At 46.6% G+C, this 21,292-nt stretch overlaps 1 protein-coding gene across 1 annotated transcript in view; it reads left to right on the top strand.

Annotated features, from left to right (window-relative positions):
- Positions 1-488: 488 nt before the first annotated feature.
- PID1 (phosphotyrosine interaction domain containing 1) overlaps positions 489-21,292 on the top strand; it is a 229,497-nt gene continuing 208,693 nt past the window's right edge. The window contains exon 1 of the mRNA XM_042995546.1: positions 489-576. Coding sequence (XP_042851480.1) covers positions 547-576 — 30 coding nt within the window. The 5' untranslated portion in view covers positions 489-546. The remainder of the gene's footprint in view (positions 577-21,292) is intronic.

The following is a 21,292-nucleotide window of genomic DNA, read 5'->3' as shown; positions in this document are numbered from 1 at the left end:
CCAGACCCCGTCCCGCCCCCCCCCAACCCCGGGGTCCCGGGGGGGGGGCAGGGCGGCCGGCTCTGGCCTCCCCGCTCCGGCTGCGGGAACTGGCGGCCCCGGGGGTGCTGGCTCTCGGGAGGGCGCCGGCCCCGGGCATGCTCAGAGCGCGCAGGTCCGGGCGGCGGCGGCGACGGCGGCGGCGGCGGCGGCGGCGGCGGCGGGGGAGGAGGAGGGAGCGGTCGCCGCCGCCGCCGCCGCCGCCGTGCGCTCGCGGGCCCGGGCGGAGCTGCGCAGTCCTCTCGCAGCTGCGCCAGGACAGCCGGCGCGCCGCCGTGCCCACAAGTTGCCGGCAGCGGAGCGCGGCGCCGCCTCCTCTGCTCGCGGCCCCCCTGCGCCCACCCCGCGGCGGCGGCCGGCTCCGGGACGAACGCCCCCGCGGACGCCGACCCCAGATGTAAAGCGGGGCCGCGGCCCCTGGCCCCCCGCCCCCCGCCCCCCACCCCCTGCCCCCGGCGCGATCGAGAGTCTCGCCAGCGTCTCCTCGGCCAAACCCCGGGCTGGAAGATGTGGCAGCCGGCCACCGAGCGCCTGCAGGTAAGGGGCGCCCGCTCGGCCGGCCGGCCGGCCGGCCGGGGGCCAGCCTGGAGGAGGAGGTGCCCCGGGCCCGAGGAGCCCGAGGGGGGGCGCCTGCGCCCCCTTGGCGGGGATTTGCCCGGAGCGGTCGTGGAAGAGCAGGATGCTGTCAGCTTAGCCCGGCGCCGCCGGGCACCCGGCGGGGGCCAGAGGGGGGGACGTTGACCAACGCATCGCTTCGGGCGTTACAACTTTTGGCTTCGGGTGTTTGTGTGCGTGTTGATATGTGGAAGCTTGCACTTTCTGACCAGCAATTTTAGATTGCATTCCGCGGGCACGATTTACTGATCTGGGGTTAGGGTTTTGGCATCCAGATTTTTTTTTTCCCCTTCTTTTTTTCTCTCCGGGAAAGACAGAACAAATGATTTGTGGAAACATCCATTTGCCAGTGTAATTTGGAAATATCAAACTTGCTTTGACTTGGCCATGGTATGCTATTTATTTTATTTTATTTTATTTTATTTTATTTTATTTTATTTTATTTTATATTTCCGTTTATTTTATATTTTATTTTATTTTCCTGTTTGTTGGTGCTCTCCTTTCATCTCCCCCGAACTTCAGCTCCCCCAGATATTTGAAAATCGAAAGTTAAGTTCAGCTAGGAATAGTTATGCCCTGGGTCATCCCATCAAAAGTTTTTCAGTGCTGTCCACTGAGATGACAGACTGCCTTTAATTTGGATTCTGAAGCCAGGGTGACAGAAAAGGGGTCAAAATGAGAAGGAGGGATGTTTATAGAAAGGCGCTCATCCGGTGACACTTGGGACCCTGGAATTGCCCAGACTGCAAGGTTTGATGACTGCCTTTTGCTCGCAAATATTGCCAAGAGAGAGGGCGGTTACTCTGCCAGATAAAATCCACGGAAACCTGCACTTAAACTTTTGGCAGGCTGAGAGCCACATTGTTTCATAGTAAACTTTGAAGGAGTGTTTAAGTGGTAAAATACAGCGCCCTTGGAGGCTGAGCTAGTCGGAACACTTAGTATAGTTGAGGCCAGGAACCCTGGCTGGCTTGGGAGGTTTCTCAATGAAAATGTAAAGCTCCAAATACAAAATGCAGACTGTCCCTTAGGTGCTGGGGGAGGCTAACCTTTGCCATGAGTTTTCATACTGAGGATTAACCTGCAGAGGGCATTGCATTTAGCAGAAGCAGATGCCCCACAGCCTGTTTCCAAGCCTCCCCGGGTCTTTGGATTTGTGGGGAGTGGGTTCACATGAACAGAACCTGCGACACCAGGCCAGTTCCCCAGGGTCTCAAACAGACGAAACAAGAGAAGAGACCTTTAGTCTTGGACACAAGGTCGTAGGTGACCGGCCTCTAACCTCCTTGTCTTATTAAGAGAATATCAACATGGAGTCTGAGTGATTGACCAAAGGTAACGTAAATGTATTTCGGCTGTGACACCCGTTACCAGTTGTGCCATTTGAAGTCCCTGTCAGTTCAGGGCATGGCTTCTCTTCTGAAGGAAGGGGTGACCGAGGAGGATGGCGGGCTCCCCGTCCGGGTGATGAGGGTGGCTCTTTAGAAGTCCTTAGAGAGATAAGGCCAGACTTCCTTGAGGCAGCTTTTCTGGCCTGGTGTTCTGTACCTCTGCAAAGTTTGTGGATTTCGTCTCTTGGAGTTCTTTCTGCCGTCCTGTTTCGTTTAAGGTCTCCCTTGTGCTCCGGAGCACGTGACCCTGGGCAGGCGAGAGCTCTGTCTGGCTTGCATTCCGCATGGCGATCGTTCCTTTACTAGAAACGCCCTCCCCGGCTCTTGTGTGAAATTTACACCTGTGTGTTTGGCACGAGCCTGGATTGTTACAGTTGGCTCTTGCGGTGCGTTTATTTCATTTTAAAGTGTGCTGTGGAAAGAGCCCGAGGTTTGGGCTTTTGAAAGCCCAGGTAAACATGGCTTAGGCCTGACTAAGATCAAATCACTGTTGGAAGGTACTTCCCGACGTGAGTGAGGCTCAGCTTCATGCTCCCCAAGTTTAAATTAGTAAACAAGCCTGGTTCGCTTGTGAAGGTGCAGCTCAAGCCTTGTGATTACAGTAGCGAGCCAACTGGAGAAAAATCTTCCTATTTGTGGCTTCTTTCCAAATAGCAGCTCGGCTCTTTTTAAAAACACACAATTTGTATGTTTTTACTTTTTGCTTCTGGGGGAGGGAGTTGTTGAGGGTGAGGTGGTGAGTGAGCTGTGCGTAATAATATTTTATTTACATTCCTGGTGGTTATGTTGGTCACGGTCCCTGTTTGCTGTCTGGGATTTTTTCTTCCCCTTGCTGCCCTCGAGGCACCACCGTATAGGAAGGTTGGTTGCTGATTCCTCAGCGAACGGGATGCTTTATCTCACCCTGATTCTATGGCCGTGGAGACGGTGATGGATGTTGTGCTGGATGGGGCTCCCACTCCTGAATGAAGTCCAAGCACCACCCTTCTCACACAAACCCTAACCTTCTCGTACGACCTCATTAATTTTTTTTTCCTCATTAATTTTTAATGCAAGAATGCAATCTAGATGAGCTGGGGTGAAGAAAATCCTTAAAGGAAGCATTCCCAGAGCTCCTGAATAGGACTAAGGACGAGGGAGCCAATTTATTGTACAAGCACCTAGAAACAAAAGAGGCGAGGGGAGGGAAGAATGGCATTTGTTTCTAAATTGATTTTATGCGTTCCTACTAGGTGATGCCCACTCCAAGAGTCTGTGGCCCTGGCGGTGTGGCAGAACCTTGCTTTGGCCTGACCGTGACCTTCTAGCTAACGTGGGTCTGGCAGCCAGCCTTCTTGGTCAGAACTGACATCTCTGACCAGGCTTGCTTATCACTATCGGTACTCGCTTCTCTGCCAAACAAAATGATGCCGATATTTTCTGCTTTGGGGTGTAGCTGACTGACCCAAATCCAGTAACGGGGCGCAGGGACCTGTTGCCCCGAGCGGGGCTGAGCTGAGCTGGATAATTTCTCATTCAGTCACACACACCGCGGCAAGTTCATGTGCTCCCCTGAATGTTAAAACTTCTGTTGCATCCCACTGGAGCCCTGGCTGGGAGTTTCTGCCATTAAAAATAGAATAGGATCAAAAGGAATGTGAAGATTTCAATTGCCACCCCAACTTTTAAAGATGAATAAATATTAATTCTTCCCTTTTCACCTTCTCCACTGCACAGCGGCCTCTTTCTTGGAGGGACTCGGGAGAGTTCTACGTTTTTAAAGGAGCAGATCTGAGACAGGCTCCTCTCAGAAAAGCAAAGGGGACTTTTAGGGCTAGGGTATTGGTTTTTTAAAAGAGATGAGATTACTTCTGGCCTTGATATTTTACAACTTGCATGGGCTTCTGAGTTGCCTCAATTGTTGGGTGGGCCAGATCCCTTAGAAATGACAGACTCACGCAGGCAGGAGTACAGACACGTTTAGCCACAGGCAGGTGTGTTTTCCCAGAGCATATGTCTCCAGTGAGCTACCAGATACATTTCTCTGCAGGCCAGGAGAGGAGGAGAGCAGGAGAAAGACGACTGGAGACGGAGCTCGAAACAAAGGAGGCCAACAGATCCTTGCCTGTCGTGGAATTATTACAAGGACAGAGTGGAATGTGATAGTAGGAATGTTTGAGAAGCAAGTTCCGGCAAATTCTAAGTGTGGAGTCTGTGCGACTGTCTTCTCGTGAGGCGATCCATTAGGGTTCCAATTTCCTCGTTTGCCTGTCTTCCCTGAGACTGAAATTTCTCCATGGCAGACCCAGGAAATACGGAACTCCTATCCGTAAAGCTCACTCTTGGCTTCTCAGCCTGGATCATTTTCTTCCTCTCACTACTTTCCTTTTTACTCTCATTTTGTCCAATGGCTGAGCATTAGAGCCTTTAAAGCAGGGTGAAATGAGGAAGGATCGGAAGAAAACCAGATCCTGCCCTCTTTCGTTGCCAGTTAAACTTTGGGCTGGCAGAGAGGTTCATGTAAATAGAGCTTAAGTTTTATTGGAGGTAAAACTTGGCAGATTTTAGGAGGTAAGATTATGTTGCCCTTTCTCTGCCTTGCCTTATCTGATAGATTTCACCCTCACTTGGACTGTAGATTGTTCTAGACTTATTTCTCTACTTCTCTCTTTTCATCACTTCTCAGTGATGGAAGAACTGTCTAGAACGTCAGCTGGAGAGCGTTAGGCCAGGCCCGCCAGGCGGAGAGCAAACTTTGGCAAATATGACACTTTTCCGGGCAGACCACATTGACGAAAGATACACAGAGCAAGGAAGGAACGGGCAATGGCTCGTTTTTAGGGAGCACGTGTTGTGCGTGTGGCACGGGGCTGGAGGTTTTATTTGAATCATCTACTTCATTTACCTTCCATAGCCACTTTTATCCCCATTTTATAGTTAAAAAACCGAAATCCAAAGAGGTTAAACGATTTGGTCGGGGAAGGGTGGCTAGAAACGAGCTGAGCTGGAATTCCAACCAGGTGGTTTGGCTTCAGAGCTTGCTTCTTAACCACTTTTCTGGGTGGTTAAGACAAAGTAGGATGCTTTATTTTATTTTTGTGAATGCGTATTTATTTTTGAGAGAGAGAGAAAGAGCGCGAGCTGGGGAGGGCCAGAGAGGGGGACACAGAATCCCGAAGCAGGCTCCAGGCTCTGAGCTGTCAGCACAGAGCCCAAAGCGGGGCTCGAACCCACGAACTGCGAGATCAGGACCCGAGCCGAAGTCGGACGCTTAACCGACTGCGTCACCCAGCAGTTTGCTTTAGATGTGCTGGTGCTGTTGTCTATTAATAAATGGAATGGCGACAGTGGCGGGGTGAGTGGCTCAGAGAGGCTGCTTTCGTATCTCTTGCGGTTGCCTGGGCTGACCAGGGCTCCCCTCATTTGGTGGCCCTCCTCTTGGGGGAAGTAAGCTGTTATGTCGTACTTGAGCCGAGATTCCCAGGTGCCATTTAGAAGTCTCTTCAACTGGAACACATGGCATTTATCCACACTAGAGACCTTGAGAGCTGGTCACCCAGCCTGATCTTGTCTGAAGTCCTTCCACGTTTAGACCAAAAATGGGGGGAAGGGAGGAAGGAGGTTGGGGAGTTCGGGAGCATTTTCTTGGAAATAAGGGATAGCTGCTCTTAGCGAGGCACGGGTTTCTCACCAAATTGGTTTTAGATTTTGCGATTCTTTTCACCCCTTTTAGATGAGTTGAGTACAAAGCGTTGGGCGTCATTGTTTTTAAGGAAACATTGGAGTTGTTAATCTGAGGTCTTTCAGGAGCAGAATGTTAGCTTTACATCGTTGGGTCTTTCTCTGGGTTTGTCAACAAACTGTCCCCCAAGTGACTTGCAAAATGTCAGCCTTGGAAAAAACTCTCTGCCCCCTGGTTACCCATTGCCTAATTGGGCTGTTTCTTGTTGACTGTACTGGGTTATCTGGGGCTGTTAGGCAACTTGCACGTTTTGTTTGATGTTCCAGATTGGCTCTCTCCTCCCCGCTCCCTTTACACTGACTCCATCCTACTATGTGAATTAGTCCCGTAGACTGGATCCTGGAAGAGTCCATCCCGGACGGCCCCAAGGCGACTGGGGATCAGGCTGCCTTCCACAGGGCTTTCCAAAATAGCAAATAGCGGCAATTCAGGGAGTCGTTAGTGGTCAGCAAATAAAACTAGTCCAGCAACACTCAGTAACACCACAGTGTGCTTCACTCGGCCCCCTTGGGCACAGATCTGAACGCAGCCTTTGTTGAAGTAGAGAAGGAAGAAATAGATGAGGTCTTTGTCCAAAGACCTCCTTGGAGTCCAGTGGAATTAGTTGCTATCATTTTATGTTAAAAAAGAGTTTTGATCCCAGTGTAGCTGCCAACCAGTGACACAGCATCAGAGTATTCACTGAGTCCAAACCCTCAGGCCAAGAACTGGAAAGGGACGGTCTCAGGAATAAGGCACAGACTTGTTTCGCGACCTTGGGCCTATTTCGGTGCTTCCAGAGTCTCGTGAAGCTGGCTCACCTAGTGCTCGTGTCACTTGGGTCCCTCACTTTGTTGAGGTCATCTTCCCCATGTCTGATGGCCCAGACCTCCTCCTTCTCCCCTCAGCTGTTGCCGCTGAAGTCTTATTTTGATAAGGGAGATTCCAATAGCGAGAAAAACACCACCTCCCTCTGTTTGTTGAAGCTTATACACCAGTTGAGTCTTTTTATCAGGGTGAGCCCTATATCCAGTGACTGGTGTCCTTACAAGGAGAGATTTGAAGGCACAGAGGAGGCATAGGAGAGAAAGCTGTGTGAAGACGGGTGGAGAATGGAGTTCTGCTGTCACAAGCCAAGGATTGCTAAGGATTCTGGCAGCCATCAAAAGCTAGAAGAATCAAGACTGTGTTCTTAGAACCTTTGCAGGAAGCGTGACCCTGCCGCCATCTTGATTTGGGACTTCCAGCCTCCAGAAGCGTGAGAGAATACATTTCTATTGTCTTAAGCCCCCCAATCTATAGTAATTTGTTATAGCAGCCATCATAAACTAATACAGTGATAACCCCATGTTGCTCTTGACCACGTTCTCTGTATTTCTGAAAGTCTAGGGATGCCCGACTCTCATAAACTGGGACGAAATGAATGTGTCTATATAGCATGCTCTTTTTATACCGAGTGTGTGACTTTATTTGCGGTGGATTCAAAGAAAATGAAAACAGACGTTATAAAACAACGAAATTACTGCTTCTTCCTCCCTCGTCTGCTTCTGGTCAACATCCTAGGAAAGGTGGCAAACGGGGGCTGTGTTGCTAAAGGGAGCACGTCTGGAAAATACAATAAATGTGCTTCAAGAGGTACTTAACGTTGGTTATGACAATTATGGGATGTGAAAAGTAGTTGCTTTTAGGTGGATCTCAGCGGTACTTTTCCAGGCAGGCGGAGACCAAGGGAAGGCTGGGGTTTTATGCTCAAAACAATCCAGATCGTCAGAGTGTCTGCAGGGTCTCCAACAGGGGCAAGTGTGGGTTGACTTTAGAGTCCGTCCGTGGCAGCCTCAGATTATTGTCTGGTTGATTGTTTGCATCCGGTTAGACATCGTGGTTTGTTTTCGCTTTTCACTTGGTAATTGTAAACATTATTAAAAAAAAAAAAAACCTGTTTCGATTGCGGAGCTCACTTTTAAGACAAAAAGTTGAGCGTCATGAGGGTCATCATGCTTGCTTTCCTGGGCTAGCTCCTCTTTATTTTATTAAAGAAAAAGTTTTTTTTTTCTTAAGTTTATTTATATTGAGAGAGGGGAGAGAGAGAGAGAGAGAGAGCAAGGGAGGGACAGAGAGAGAGGCAGGGAGAGAACCGCAAACAGACTCTATGCCACCAGCACAGAGCCCGATGCAGGGCTCGAACTCACAAACTGTGAGATCATGACCTGAGACGAAACTAAAAATAAGACACTTGACCGACTGAGCCGCCCAGGCGCTCCTGGCTCTTCTTTTCGATGCAGCAGCTATGGCAGCAGAGACACTTGCAAGCCCGCCGAGGGCAAGGAGCCTGGGTTAGAGCCTCTCCAGTTGTAAAATGCTGTTTTCCCTTTCATTCTGTTCCTCAGGAAGGAGTAAATACTGCACATGGGGAAGGGAGGGGAGAGGAGAGCTGCCGCTGAGAAAGAGCCTCCTTCGTTGTCATCCTGAGAATAGTCCCACTGGTCTTGATCCCTTGTCCTGGTCCCTTGGAGACCCCGTCCCTGCCTCACAGCTTCTTTGTTAATTGTGGGTCTGAGGATAAACACACAGCTTCCTCGGGCTCGGGTGCCTTTCCATCAGGAACCGGCTGGCACTTCCCAGGTGTGTGTCACACCCCCGTGTACAAGCCACCCATGATGTGGGATAGCGGAGACAGCCGTCCACACTCTGAGTCTCCTGTAGATATTCCCTGGGAACCGAGCTGCGGGCCGGGGGGCCACGGTGCCGACAGGTGGCTCTTCTGCGTTGGGCCTGAAATTCTTGGTAGCCTAGTGCCTTAGTTTCCTAGCTGCCACAAGCTGGGCGTCCTAAGCAACAGGAATTTGTTGTTGTCTCACCCATCTGGAGGCTGGGGGTCTAAAATCAAGGGGTCTGCAGGTTTGGCTTCTTCCGAGGTGGAGAATCTGTTCCATGCCTCCCTCCTAGCTTCTGGTGGTTTTCTGGAAATCTTAGATGTCCCTTGGCTTGCTGGCAGGATCCCCAGGTTGCACCTGGCGTTCTCCCTGTGTGTGTCCCTGTACCTAAATTTCTGCTTTGCAGAAGGGCACCAGCCACGTTAGATCAGGGGCCCGCCCTCCTCTGGTCCAGCTCGTCTTAACCAATTACATCTGCAATGCCTGTTTCTAAGGTCACATTCTGAGGCGTGGGGGCTTAGGATTGCAGCATATGAATCTTTGGAGAGGCACGATTCAGCCCGTAACACCTACTTTCGAATTTTCTTTTGAGTATCCTCTGTGCACCGATATATTTCTCCCTGCTTGAACCAACCACGGGGGTGGGCGGGGGGGGGGGGTGGGAAGCAATGAGAATTTTTTTCCAGATGGTGGTGCAGATGTGAAATGGAGTCGCATACCTGCTATACGTCATGGCTACTGTTTTATATTAGGTTTGACTAAAAAATTACAAAACAATATCTGCTTAGGGTAACAGGGTAACAAATCAGACAGCTTGGAAGTGTGTTAAGTTAATAAGCTTGTCCGTTTCTCTGTTCCTAAGTGTATCCATGAAGGAAACTCATATAACCTGTCTGGTAATGATTTTTCCACAACTTTGTCCAGGTTTTTGCAAAAATATACAAATGAATAGGTGCAGATTTAGGTCTTTCTCATGTATTTCAATTATATATATGTGTATATATATATATATATACATATATATATATACGTATATATATATGTATATATATATGTGTATTTGTGGTCTTACATATGTATATTATTGAAATATATTTGTGGTTTTATATATATTATTGAAATACATGCATATTTAGGTCTTTTTATGTATTTCAATAATATATATATTTGTTTATAGAATAAAAATAATAATGATATATATTTGTGTACATATATATATACACATATATATACATATATATATAAATACATATACATATACATATATATATATAAATATATACATATATATATACACATATATATATATAAATATAAAACCATGAACGTTGTTTGCTTTACGAACCATCCATGGTTCTGCTTTCCATGGTTTCAATTACTGGCAGGCTGGCAACTACAGTCCGGAAACACACGATCCTTCTTCTGACAGATCATTAGAAGGTCAGTAGTTGCCCAAGGTTACATGACGATGCTGACATCATTTGCCTTATTACAAGAAGAAGGATGAGTACAGGATAATAAGGTATTTTTAGAGACAGAGAGAGACCACATTCCCTTAACTTCAGTGACAGTATATTGCGATAATTGTTCTATTTTACTATCGGTGATTGTTGTTCATCTCTTACTGTGCCTAACTTACAAGTTAAAATTTGTCCTAGGTATGTATGCGTGGGAAAAAACATAGCATATAGGGGGTTTGGTACTCTCTGCGGTTTCCGACATCCACTGGGGGTCTTGGAACATATTCCCTATGGATGTTGGGGGGGGGTTACTGTACATGGAGGTCCAACTCATTCTTTTTAAGTATCTGCATAGAATTTGTGGTGCAGTTGGGACCACAGGTGGTTCCGTCCTCTCTCTGTCAGGGCTTGTCCAGGGGCGTGTCCATCTTCTTTCCTTGTTCTCGTGCAGGCAGTACTGTTTTAACTCTCTGGGCACATCCTTACATACGTGTGGTTCTATTTCTTTAGACCGGACCAGAGGCATTGGATGTGTGCAAATTTTATGTTTTAGCGGCTGTTAACGAAGGCCTTTTTTGAGAATTCTGCTCTTGGATCAGAAGTGTGTACTATCCTGGTAAAGGTGCAAAGTTTGCTGGAGAAAGGATAGTCTTTTCAACAAATGATGCTAGGGCAGTTGGATATCTGCGTACAACCCCCGCCAACTTTGATCCTGACATCATACATCTGGTGTATAGAAACTCACAATTCATCACAGGCCTAAATGCAAAGCCTTAAAACTGGGAAGCTTGCAGACAAAGGCAGTAGATCTTTGTGACTTTTTATGCATCAGTATAAACATTCCTAAAATCAAGGTAATGAACAGCCCGAAGTTTCTTTGGACTGGGCAAAGATTTCTTAGAACAATAGCAAAAAAGTGATCCATAAAAGGAAAACTTGATTACATTGGACTTCATCAAAATAAAACCTTTTGCTCTTTAAGCAATAAAGACAAGAGAATGACTAGATGAGACACAGAGTGGGAGAAGATACTTGCAAATCTGTGGGAAAGGACTTGTGTCCGGGATATCAAGATAGTGGATAAGATGATAAACACCCCAATTAAAAAAAAAAAAAAAAAAAGCAAACGTTGTGAACAAAGAAGTTATATGGACAGGAAATAAGCACAGGAAGCTGTTGAACATCATTAATCATCAAGAAAATGCAAATTAAAACCACTGTGAGATATCACTACATACCTATAGCATAGCTAAAAGTAAAGAGGGGCGCCTGGGTGGCTCAGTAGGTTAAGTGTCCGACTTCAGCTCAGGTCACGATCTCATGGTCTGGGAGTTTGAGCCCCACGTCGGGCTCTGGGCTGATGGGTCAGAGCCTGGAGCCTGCTTCCGATTCTGTGTATCCCTCTCTCTCTGCCCCTCCCCTGTTCATGCTCTGTCTCTCTCTGTCTCAAAAATAAATAAACGTTAAAAAAAATTAAAAAACAAATAAAAGTAAAGAGACTTCAAGCATACCTTGTGTTGGTGAGGATGTGGATGAACTGGAGTGCTTAGTCCTGGTGGGGATGGAAAGTGATGGAAAGCACATTAGCGGATCTGAGAATCGGATGGGGGGACAGATTTTGAAGAGGCTTGAACAAGGGTTTGGGAGTGATGGATGTGTTCAACATCTTGATTATGGTGATGGTTTCATGGGCTTCTACATAGGTCAAGGCTTTGGAAATTACGCAGTGTATTACATGTTGACTATCCCTATAGGAAGGTGTCTGGGGCACCTGGGTGGCTCAGTTGGTTAAGCTTCCGACTTCGGCTCAGGTCATGATCTCACAGTTTGTGAGTTCGAGCCCCGTGTTGGGCTCTGTGCTGACAGCTTGGAGCCTGGAGCCTGCTTCAGACTTTCTCTGCCCCTCTCTCTGCCCCTTCCCCACTCACCCTCTGTCTCTCTCTCAAAAATACATAAACATTAAAAAAAATTAAAAAAAAAAGAAAGGTGTTCAAACAAGGGTATAGGAAGTAGTCATTGTATGGCAGGCACGTGCTAGGTGTTGGGGAAACTAACAATACACGGTTTCTGTCCTCACTTCTGTCAGTGCTCTGTAGCCTTCACATCCTTTTCACTGGCATGTAAATAACAAACTGTATTTTTCTTAGAGTTCCATTCGCTCCTTTAAATACGTTCCTTTATTTAGTCCTCGAGATGGCATGTTTCATCCATCTCTGTTTGCCTAAGGATCCTAAGTTGTAACTAATAGTTGAACAAGAGAAGAAATCCCACCCAAAGGGTAGATGGTTCAGGTTGGTGCCTTGGTGTTCCATCCGTCATTCAGGATGGCTCCTTTCTTGTTGCTCTTGGTGGTGTTTCTTGCTTCTTTCCAGCCTGCCCAGAGGGGCTCAGTCCTCAGAGGCCTTTTTTGCCCTATGTGCCAACACCTGGCTCCGACCCTAGTGGCCAGTAGACTCGGGATTGTGCTGTTGAATGGGTACATTTTGTGGGTTGTGGCTCCATGACTGGATGGGCCACCTTCCTGATATTCCTCCTCTTGCGATAGAAAACAGAATACATCACGCAAAACCATGGGTGGGTCTTGTTTCCAGTTTACAGATGTGATGTGCCTAGCAGATGTAGGGTCGAGATTTCTTATGGAATAATTCTTTTTCTCATGAGTATGGCAACTCAGAAATTTACACAGCACATAGCAACTTCACCCATGGCCACTGAACTTTAGAATGCTATTGAGAAGCATTCACAAAAATAATCTTAATCTAGTTTACAAACATTTTTTTTTCTTTTCAAGGAGGAAAACTTAAGGCACTTGCCTCGATACCTTTTATTTATTTATTTTTTCATTTCATTTGTTTGAGAGAGAGAAAGAGAGGTAGTGCTCGTGTGAGAGCGAGGGAGGGGCAGAGAGAGAAGGAGAGAGAGATCCCGAGCATGCTCCACACTGTCAACGCAGAGCCTGACACGGGGCTCGATCCCACAAACCACGAGATCGTGACCTGGACTAAAATCAAGAGTCAGACGCTTGACTGACTGGGACACTCAGGCGCCCCAAGACCGTGGGGTTTTTAATCAGGCACGCGTGGAAATAAATCTTGGCTGCCTTGGGGCACCTGGGTGGCTCAGTCGGTTAAGCGTCCGACTTCGGCTCAGGTCATGATCTTGCCGTCTGTGAGTTCGAGCCCCGCCTCGGGCTCTGTGCTGACAGCTCAGAGCCTGGAGCCTGTTTCAGATTCTGTGTCTCCCTCTCTCTGACCCTCCCCCGTTCACGCTCTGTCTCTCTCTGTCTCAAAAATAAATAAATGTAAAAAAAAAAAAAAAAAATTAAAAAAAAATCTTGGCTGCCTCACTTATTAGAGGTTACTTCCAGGGCCTCTGATCTGTATCCTCAACTTCAAAATGGGAGTGATGACATTTAGCTCTTGACTCTTCATTGAGGTATGGAATATGCAAGCTTAGCATGGTAACTGGCACGTTAATGGGAGTCAGTAAATACGAATTTCTTCCCCTCCTTTGGTTTCCATAGCCGCATAGCATTTTAGGGCTAGATGGATAATAGAGTTTTGGTGTTTCTCAAAGTGTGTTCCATGGAGCATGAGTTTATTTAGTGAGTCTTGCCACGAAGGGTTCAGTTGGGGGAAGCAGTGGGTGACAGAAACTGAGTCTGGTTTGTTGCAGGATGACTTTTAACCTTTCAGGTGCCAGTGCCCCATGAATTTCCACGTGAGGGGGAAGGGAAGCCAGCCCTTCGTGAAGGAACATCCCGCAGCCCAGAGCACTTCTGTAAAGAACTTGATCTCCTTTAAGTTGACAAACGGGGGGGCCTGAGGCTTGGCTGTCGCATCCCAAAATGTTTCCTTTGGCACCTTCCGTGTATATAAACACTTTACAAATTAGTTTCCAGGATTGAAAGATTAGAGGAATTTATAAGGAAATCTGGACTTTCTGATGCTCTTGGAAAGTGGGAGGTTCAAACCACAGTGGGTTCCGATACGGTGACCAGCGGCCAGCGCTGCTCCACATGGATGGGAGGTGGCTTCTCGCTTGTCCCAGGCCTTAAAGAGCAGGCATCACTAAGTCACGTAAGCCGGTGGGCCTGTGGGCACTGGGGCTGGGGACCCTGCTCCTTCGTTTGGCTGGTGGGAAATCTAAATCCAAAGCTCATAGAGTCCTTGGAACCAGGAGAAGATTCTCGGTCTTCTGACTTTTAAAGGCCAATGTGCTAGAAAGTTTTGTGTCTGCAGTTATTTGCTTAGCATCCTCCGTTGTTCTGCCAGCACAACTCAGGGGGCCCACCTTCAGGTGTCAGTTCTTCTCCCCTCTTTTCCCGGAGCGGGGTGCCAGCGTCTTCGCGATGGGAGGAGGGACGCACCGTTGCCCCTTCTCTCCAGGGCACAGAGAAGCATGGGAACCGGAAGTGTCCTTGCCCATGGCATCTGCTGATCTTGAACATGAAGGGGAGGGGGGAGGACTTCCAGGCAGAAGTGGGAGGCGTCTCTGCCTCTTCACCAAACCCAGGTCACCGTTTCCTGCGTTTCCCATGTCAGGCAAGTGGAAACTTCTCATTGGTATGGTATTGGCTCATTTTGAGCATTTTTACTGCCAAACATTGGAACAGATTGCTTCCAAAAAGGGGGGAATTTAGAGGAAGGAGAATGGTTTTTAACTTAATGGCTTTTAACATTTTCCTCACAGGTTATTGGCCTCTGAAGAACCGTTCAGATGCTATTTCAGGAAACCCAACGTGAAAGACATCTTTCATGGTGATAGCACCTTGATATTTAAGAATTCCTGTTGCCACCAAAAGAAGGAAAAGACACACAAAAAAACCCCCAAACCCAAAAAACAAAAAACCCAAACACACCCAAACCACTCAAAATCACACTGTAGATGTTTTCTGATCCTCTTAGGAAGATCAAATATTCTGATTTTCCTTACCTTCCCAGATATTCTGCTGTTCCCCTTAGCTCTGCCCATTCCTGCAGAATTAGGAGATTCTGATGATTTTTAGCATCAAAAGTACATGGAATTAACCAGAAAGTGGCTTTACCTATAAACTGATGGATTAGACCTCTCACGCTCAACCAATCTCCTTGGTTCGTGATGGCATAAATGCTGTGTATGTCCCAGTTTCTGTGTCTAGTTACTCATTCCTCTGTCTGGTTAGGTTTGAGACAGTTCCCTGTTGTTCCTTGATAACTATTCTGAAAATTATCCTACATTATAATCAGACTCAAGAGTAGGGTTATTATTTATCTATCCAGCCTTCTAGCTGATCAAATTTAATATTTTTTGCCACAGCCACTTTTTTTTTTTTAATTTTTTTTTTTTTCAACGTTTATTTATTTTTGGGACAGAGAGAGACAGAGCATGAACGGGGGAGGGACAGAGAGAGAGGGAGACACAGAATCGGAAACAGGCTCCAGGCTCTGAGCCATCAGCCCAGAGCCTGACGCGGGGCTCGAACTCACGGACCGTGAGATCGTGACCTGGCTGAAGTCGGACGCTTAACCGACTGCGCCACCCAGGCGCCCCAGCCACAGCCACTTTTAAAACCAGAAATTCATCTGAAATAGTTTCTGCTGCCTGAAGTTAACTCTGCACTAGCAAGAAAGGAAAGAGATGATGCTGGCTGCAGAACAGAAAACCCCTGGCCAATCTAAAACCTCAGCAAATACAATTATGTATTAGATTCTTATGCAGTTCTGAAAGGATTAGTTTTTGGTTCGTAAAGAAAGAAATCTAAATGCTTTTGAAGTAGTTTTCAGTAAAAGCTCGAAATACCGCTTATGCATTCAAACAAGGTTGAACTAAAACCCCACAAATAACAATCAAATAATGAAGGGTTTAGTTGTACCTGAAAACCTAGGATAGCTACGGTAACTAGCCTGAAACTTTCAGCTCTGAGCTTCCTGGCAGCCTAAGTAAGAAGAGAAACATGATGAATTACTTAGCCCTCATTATCTAATAAAAGAATGTCCATCAGCTCATCTGGAGCCCCAAGTGTTTTCCTAAATTGAAGACCCTAGAGATTACCATGGGGTTCTTTTTTAAAAAAAATTACTTATTTTAGAGAGAAAGAGACAGAGCGAGAGAGCAAGCTAGAGAGAAGGGCAGAGGGAGAGAGAGAGAGAGAAAGGCATGGCTCAATCCTACAGCTCTAGGATCATGACCTGAGCCCAAAATCAAGAATTGGGTGCTCAACTGACTGAGCCACCCAGGTGCCCCACTGTGGGGTTCTCTGTATGGAACATTTGCAACAGACTCTTGGGTGATAATATTAACTGTAGGTTTTGACAAAGTTGCCTCTAAAAGTCGAAAAAATAAACAGTTTAGTAGGGATGCTAAGACGCTTTATGTAGTGGTTGAAGTGGACATCTGTGAGTTTTTTCTGCCCAGCTTCATTTCCCATCTTCTGGTAACAGCACCCTGATCACGTTTTCGGGAATTCTTCTCCCTGTCCTGTGGGCGGGGGACTGTCAGTGTGTCACCTTCTAGCTGTGGTATCCACGTGTCCCCCTAGTATCTAAGTTAATAAGACACTTTCTCCCTAAAGTTGGTATCCTGAGCAGGGTGGCAAAAGGCTGAAAGTCACCGGAACTGATTATTTTGAGCACTGAGACCTGCAGTCCTGCTGCATAGACCCCAGGAGCTTCTTCTTCTTCTTTTTTTTTTTTTAATTTTTTTTAACATTTATTTACTTTTGAGACAGAGAAAGAGCATGAACAGGGGAGGGTCAGAGAAAGAGGGAGACACAGAATCTGAAACAGGCTCCAGGCTCCAGGCTGTCAGCACAGAGCCCGACGCGGGGCTCGAACTCACGGACCGTGAGATCATGACCTGAGCCGAAGTCGGACGCTTAACCGACTGAGCCACCCAGGCGCCCCAGCCCCAGGAGCTTCTTGATCCCCATCCTTTCTGAGCTTGGTCCTTCCTTCCTCCTTTCAATTTGATGTCACTCTGATAGTTGTTTTTTTCTTCTCACGAGAGCTGGAGTTGTTGTCTCCTGCTTGCAACCACAAACTCTGATTGCTACACAGGAAGAATTTTCCTTGAACCCTCTGATGCTCAGCCTTCAAATTTTGTGTGACAACACGCGTTGTGTGGAACAGAGCTCGTGGGCAGAGAAAAGCGAGGCAGCCAGGCCGGAAGGGTCTCCGGGATGCGGACCTGAGGGTCATGGCCGCGCACATGTCCTTCCTTATGGGAACACTTCCCTCGTCCACTGTGTGTGTGCTCCACTGGGAGACGAAGAAAGGGTGCGAACATCTTCCCCCCTGGAATTTTTTGTGCACACAGCCTTACGTTCCTGAACAAAAAGAATCCTCATTATCCCACAGCCCTGGCCTGCGGCTTTCATGCTCTGGCCCCATCGCCGGAGAATGATTTTTGTCCTCGTTGTTTATCACGGTGTAGTCCTGCTGTTGGCATCTGCTATAAATCTTCAGGTTTTTGTAACTTGGATGCCGCTCTCACCTTTCTGCCAAATCTCTGTCCTGAAAAAGTGGCCTATCATTTTAAGTAATGATGCTTTTACTACATCCAACACAAATAAAGTACTTTTGGTGCACGTTATAAAATGAATCCCCTCTTGTCTCCGGGTCTGGGGTAGAAACAGTATCAGGGATGAGTACAGCCGTTAGGGCCAAAATAGCCAAAAAGACACAGTCCCAGGCTGTCTGAGTCTTAGTTCTCGAGAAATATCTGTAGTTGTTGGTTAAAAATGTGAATGGCTCCGTAAGTTCACTCTAGGACAGTGTGGGCTCTCTAGCCCAGAAAGTTAAATACGTCCAGTGTTGGCAGCCTTGACCTTCTGGGTGGAGAATGTAGTTCACTAGTCTTCAAGACCTGCTTTGCCACTTTGATTTAATACGAGGCGGAAATCTTCAAAACAAAGCTCTGTGAATCCAGGAAGGTTCATCTGGCATCAGTCAGCTGGGGCATCCTCCCGCCCCCTTCTCCACCCCACCCCCTTGTCTTTTCTCTAGGAGCTTGATGCTTTGTAGAAAATGGCTTTGCGAAAGTGCAAATTTGGGAGAGTGTTGTGTAACGAAAGAAAATTCAAATTAGTATTCTCCCGTGGGAATCCTCTTGGGGAAATTGAAATTATACTCAAATATTCACATATAGAGTACAGCCAATATCTGTTTTAGGATGTTGACAGACTGAGCGATACAGCTCAGTGGTTTTTCTGGAAGTCAGGTGGTCTAGAGAATGAAGAGTGCAGAGTCTAAGAAACCGACCAATTGGTGTTTCTTTCTCTCTGTTGTGTTAATGGTAAGTAGTACAAACGCGGTGCTGATCTCTTTAACTCCTTGGCCCAGAGAACTGGCGTTTTTCTTCATAACATAATTTAATGCTCTCGTTGAACAGAGGCTGGCCCGTGAGGTATGTGTGTGTGCTCTGAACAGGAGGGGACTGTGCTGGCAGGGTACCTAGGAGCAGGGCGAGCATTCAGTGAAAACTTGGAGGCAGTCTTTTGGAAATAAAACTTAATTTGCAGGGCTCTCTACATGTAAGGTAGACCTGCTTTGCGATTTGGGGCCATATCTGTGTTTTCTCCACCACCCCCCCGGCCCCGGACCCTCTCCCGTTCTTTCTTTTCTCCTCCTTTCCTCAATGAATGGGAGTGAAGTTCGTTCCACTCCTGAATTTCTCTGAACTCTCTTTGCTACCTGCTATACCTCTCAGACATTTTATTTACAGCTTTCCCAAGGGGCAACGGCCCCCTCTCCTTTCTCCCATTTTCCTTTTCAGCGGCTGGAGGCCGGAAGTCACAGCTACATTGGACAAAACCAAATTTGACAGTTGCTTCAAAGCCATTGGTTTTTGGGGCCTTTTAAAAAATTCTTTCTTTTCTTCTCACTTTTCTTTTTGTTTTGGCTTATGGTTAAGACAGCATAATCTTTGCCTTAGATGCTCACAAAACTCATTTCTTGGGTTGTAGATGAAGAGGACAAATGGATTCATTTTGATCCAGGGACTGGAAGAAATTGACAAACTGTTGATTGCTTGTAAAATGCACTTTAAAAAGTCTCTCTTGGAACTTAGCAGATGCCTGCTTTCCTTATGTTAAGAAGCTGATGCTGTTTATCATTTTTATTTCAATCACTGGCCCCTCTAAATAGGAAATTTAACTTTGATTTGAAGCTATTAATGCCTGCTGGTAAATAAGAAAATGCGTGATAGAGCAAATTATTTTTCATCTCTTGCGTTTCTATGGGCATCTTAGACTCAGGGGAATTTTTATGTAGCATAACAATTTCATAAGTGTTAACATGTTTTTTTAAACTTCACATTATAAATAGGAGCAGAAGCCTGCTTCAGAAATTTAAAACTGGATTAAAGTTGGCCAAAGCAGAAGGCAAAGTCATGGCTCTGTTACAACTTACATCCTTGGGGTTCTGGGTAGTCTATCGACTATGCAATCGATTCAAATAAAATGCTCTTACTATGGATTAATACTTTTTGACGTATGGATCTTGGAACTTGAAAGGGTCATGGAATTTTTTTTAAAGGTATCTGTGCACCTTATGTGCATTTCCTATGGACCAAAAATGTATACCTTGCAAATACATCAAATATTTTTCAAACCTTGTGTGCTTTATTGAAAGAAATATTTATTTAAAATTATTATTGATTCATTGTGACTTTTGGACTTTATGCCTATTTTTAAGTACTGAATATCAAAGTACAGTTTGTGGGTCAGCAGCATTTTGGGTTTAAAAGGAATTGTGGCACTTGAAAGAAGTGGGGGCCATAGATTTGATTAATGCTGATTACAGGGGTGAAGGTCAAAGTACACTGACTTTGGTAGATTTGCAGGCTGCTTCCTTCCCCCATGTCCCTTTCTTAAAAACTCTCCTTTCCTTTTTTTTTTTAAGTGTTCATTATTTTTGAGAAAGAGAGAGAGAGAGAGAGAGAGAGAGCAAGCAGGGGAGGGTCAGACAGGGAGACACAGAATCCAAAGCAGGCTCCAGGTTCAGAGCCCGATGCGGGGCTTGAACCCACAGACTACGACATCACGACCTGAGCCGGAGTCGGACGCCCAACCGACTGAGCCACCCAGGTGCCCCTTAAAAGCTTCACTTTCAACAAATGTCATGGAGCTTTTGCTTTTGGGTGAGGAGCCAAACTAAATTATAAGGTGGGTCTAAAGAAGTGGTTCCCGTGCTCAAGAAGGCTTCAGTCAGTTAAATATGAAGTAGATTGTTGTTATCACAGAGGAAACTTGCATCCTAAGACCGTGGAGGGCCAAAGAGGAGAGCCTTTGTAATCTGTGCCCTTTTACTAGGAGCTCGAAAGCTTCCCCTCGCGTCCTACCCGGGGAGATGCTCATGTTTCAGGGATGAGGACTATGCGTGGCCATGTATTGGTTGGGAGAACAGAGTATTTTAATTGGGCGGGGCTTTGAGCCAAATTGAGTCAGAGTTCTGTTATCAAGGTCAAAGGGAAAAATGGCAGCACCACGCCCGCTCTACCACAGGTGCTGAATTGGCAATAATGGCAGATGTGGGCACTACCGGTCTCCCAGATTTTGTGAGTTTCTTTATTTGCCACGGAACACTTCCTGCTCCCCCCACTCCCCACTCCCCCCGCCCCCCGCCCCCCGCCCCCCCAAGCCTCCCCACCCCCCCCACCCCCCCCCCCCCCCCCCGCCCTGGTCTGGCGCTGTCCTGTTGAAATTGACACAGTCCTCTGACGCGAACAATCAGTTGATGCTGGTCTGACCTGGTCTCAGATGGTTTTCCAGCCCATCTTTCAATACAAGCATGTTGTGCAATGGCATGTGTTGAAAATTACCAGGATTACTGAGAAACGGAGACTTTGTGATTACAATGAAAATCGCATCTAAGTGTTTAGAAGTTTAGAATTTTTATGTTTGTTTGGACAGATGCTATTTGGCTAATTTCGTATTTGGGAAAACGTTATTTAGTTTACACTTCTTGTTCTTTGTTCCCCCCTTTCTGCAGTCTTTTGCACATTGGATGTGAGAAGCTTGTATGGAACGAGGCCAAATGAACTAAAATGTTGGTGATTAGGCAGATTTCCTTTCCTCCCTTCTGTGGCCAGTGTTTGTAAAGATGTGTCCTTATCAGATGCTAAGGAGTGACTTTGATGCTTGAGTTCAAAGTCATACACCGTCTTCATCTGTCTACATCTTTTAATGCATCCTGGGCCACTTCCCACATTCTGTGTATTTTTATGTTCGATGCTTTTGCTAATGTTTCCTTGGTTTGACATATCCTTCGTCACTTGCATGCTCCGCGGAGGGGATCATACTCCTCCCATAGATGAAACTGCCCTTCTGCCTTTCCTGATCTCCAAGTGCAGTGAATCATACCTTTCTTCTAAGTGTCCACAGTTTGTTCTTATGATGCAGTCCTACTGCCTAGCTCATTCTAGTTTTTCTTTTTAGTAGAATCACTCATGGAC

This window comes from Panthera tigris, chromosome C1 (assembly GCF_018350195.1).
Source record: "Panthera tigris isolate Pti1 chromosome C1, P.tigris_Pti1_mat1.1, whole genome shotgun sequence".
NCBI classification, from domain to species: domain Eukaryota; kingdom Metazoa; phylum Chordata; class Mammalia; order Carnivora; family Felidae; genus Panthera; species Panthera tigris.
The sequence above is the reverse complement of the archived record's forward strand: the minus strand, read 5'-3'. Positions and strand labels throughout refer to the sequence as shown.